The sequence below is a fragment of the Herpailurus yagouaroundi genome, unplaced genomic scaffold (genome assembly GCF_014898765.1).
Source record: "Herpailurus yagouaroundi ecotype Mexico unplaced genomic scaffold, PumYag 142, whole genome shotgun sequence".
Classification (NCBI taxonomy): Eukaryota; Metazoa; Chordata; class Mammalia; order Carnivora; family Felidae; genus Herpailurus; species Herpailurus yagouaroundi.
Genome location: NW_024412397.1, coordinates 40,533,108 through 40,535,592, shown reverse-complemented (window position 1 = coordinate 40,535,592; position 2,485 = coordinate 40,533,108). Strand labels below are relative to the sequence as shown.

General features: G+C 65.8%; 1 protein-coding gene across 1 annotated transcript in view; it reads right to left on the bottom strand.

The window, feature by feature from the left end:
* Positions 1-1,387, bottom strand: part of KLHL14 (kelch like family member 14) — a 103,826-nt gene extending 102,439 nt beyond the window's left edge. The window contains exons 1-2 of the mRNA XM_040479136.1: positions 1,292-1,387; positions 29-1,027 (exon numbers count right to left, since the gene is read on the bottom strand). Coding sequence (XP_040335070.1) covers positions 29-984 — 956 coding nt within the window. The 5' untranslated portion in view covers positions 985-1,027; positions 1,292-1,387. The remainder of the gene's footprint in view (positions 1-28; positions 1,028-1,291) is intronic.
* Between the last annotated feature and the right edge of the window lie 1,098 nt (positions 1,388-2,485).

Below are 2,485 nucleotides of genomic sequence, written 5' to 3'. Positions count from 1 at the left end.
CCCCGTCCTCCTCTTTGTTGTCTCCTACCTGCTGGCCAGGCTCTGCCTGCAGTGCTGCCTGAAGGGCATCAGGTGGTAGTTCATGGCGTCCAGCAGCAGCTTCTGGCAGACCGGGTCGGTGCGCATGAAATCCACTGACTGGACCCGCTCCACCAGCTCCGGGGCCGGGATGAGCGCGAAGCGGAGGCGCTTCATGAGGTCGGGCGCGTACTGCATGCGGGTCTCGCGGTCGTGCTCCAGCCACAGCACGGACATCTGGAAGAGCGCCAGCTCCGACTCCACGGGGGGCGGCAGCGAGTCCAGCAGGGCGCGCATCTCCTCGAAGTTGAGCAGCAGCACATCCTCCACCAGGTACTTGTTGGCCAGCTTCTTGGTCTCCTCCAGGCCGTGCAGCGCGGCGATCTTGCACACCTGCTTGTAGTTCTGCACCGAGATCTGGTCGTTGAGGAACTGCACGCAGAGCTTGGTGACCTGGGGGATGTGCAAGATCTTGCTGACCGACAGCACCTCCTCCACCGTGTCCAGGGAGAGGGTCACGTTGGCCGTGTAGAGGTACTCGAGCACCAGGCGCAGCCCGATGGACGAGCAGCCCTGCAGCACCAGGTTGTTGATGGCCCGGGGACTGGTCAGCAGCTTGTCGTCGGGGGAGGAGGAAGGAGTCCCGGGCTCCTCCTGCGGCGGCGGCGGCTGCTGCTGTGGCGGCTGCTGCTGCGGCTGCTGCTGCTGCTGCTGCTGGTCCTTGGGGGCCCCCAGGCCGTCCTGGCCGCCGACCCCTCCCCCGAGAGGGGGGTGGCTGGAGAAGAGCGATCGGAAGTACTGCGAGCAGGAGGCCAGCACGGCCTTGTGGCAGTGGAACTGCTGGCCCTGGGCCGTCAGGGTCACGTCGCAAAACAGCTGCTTCCTCCACAGCAGGTTGAGGCCGTGCAGCAGGTTGTCGCTGTGGCTGGGGTCGAAGGTGGAGGTCCTGTCCCCGGATCTGGACATGGCGAGCTGACTCGGCGCACCTGGCTTTAAACCCTCCTCCAACCTGGCACACAGGGGTGGGGGATGGGAGGGAGGGGGTGGGGTGTGGTCAGGGTGGGGAAGGGTGTGGAGGGGAGGGGAGGGTGAAGAACAACAATCAGTGCTCAGCTCGGCTCCTGCCCGGCGCGCCCCAGGACCCAGACCCTAGGAGTAAGGTCGGAAGGCAAGGAATCCGTGAGCGCCACCAAATGGGCCCTGTCTGGGGTCCGGGCGCGGGTTCAGCTCCCTGCTACTCCTCTCGCCACCGCCCACACACTTCGTCCCTCACTTTCCTAAAACCACCCCGGCTCGGCTCTTGGCAGCGACAGCGGTGGCAGCAGCGACGGCAAAGTGGCGGCGGAGGCCGAGACACCTCGTGGGCTTGTGTCCATGCCGGGCCTGAGGAAGGGAGAGGCCGGGGAGTGGGGACCCGGGGGTTCCCCGAGAGCGCAGAGGCGACCGTCGGCGGAGGTTCCAGGTCAACTTGTGCCTGCAGCTTTGCTCTTCGCAGTTGGTCCAGTTTGGGGGGGGGGGGCCGCGAAGGGGACCCGACAAGCGTGCGGGTGGGCGATTCTCAGCCTTCCGAAAGCTGGGAACCCCCTCGATTATCCGTGCTGCCCCGAGAAACTCCTAGGCTAACAGTGTGAGGTAGCAGATAAAGCCCTTTCTTCTCCCGGGAAAGTGCAGCGGAGCGCGGTGAGGACCAGCTCAGTGGACTCGGCAGAGGCGGGAGCTGTCCTTATCAATTCTAGCTCATTTCCCTCACCCCGGCCCTGCCTGCTTCCCTGCTTCGCAAACTGTTGGCTTCCCCGTCACCGCTCAGTTTTGCTCATTTTCCAGAGACGCCTTCAGACCTGGCAGGAGAATCCTTTCAGCCCCCCACCCCCTGCCTCCTCTCTCCCGCCCCCCCCCCCCCCCCCCCCCGCATCTCAAAGCGCGGAAGTTCAGACGTGTATCTCCCCTTCCCTCGCGGGGCGGCAGCGGGGAAGGCGAGGAGGGAGCCGGTGGGGCCACTGGGGCGGCTTTAGAGCCGGAGCCCGGAGGCCCGGAGGGATTCACGTGAAAGGCTGCGTCTCCCAGGGCAGCAGGAACACAGGCTTTAACTCCAGCAACTGTGAGAAGTTCAAGTTAACTGGCAGGTGTTGGGGGAGGGGGTGGGGGCTGGCCAACGTTGGGGGTGGGGTGGGGTGGGAGGTGGAGGTTCCGTGCGGGGTCTCCGCATCCCACCCCGCGTCGCCGCGCGAAGCCGCAGCTTCCTTCCGAGCCCCTCGGTACAAGCCCCAGCCGCCCCCCACTCGGGCACCCCCACTCTCCTGGCCCTGGAACTACTTCTGTAAAAAAAAGTCTGAGCCGCCCGCATCCAGGCGGAGGACGGCAGGCCGGGGGAGGCGAGGCGAAATCGATCCGCCGGGTCCTTAACCTGTAATTGCACCTTCCAGGGCCGAGCAGAAAGGGACCCTCTGCCCACATCCCGCCCGCGCGG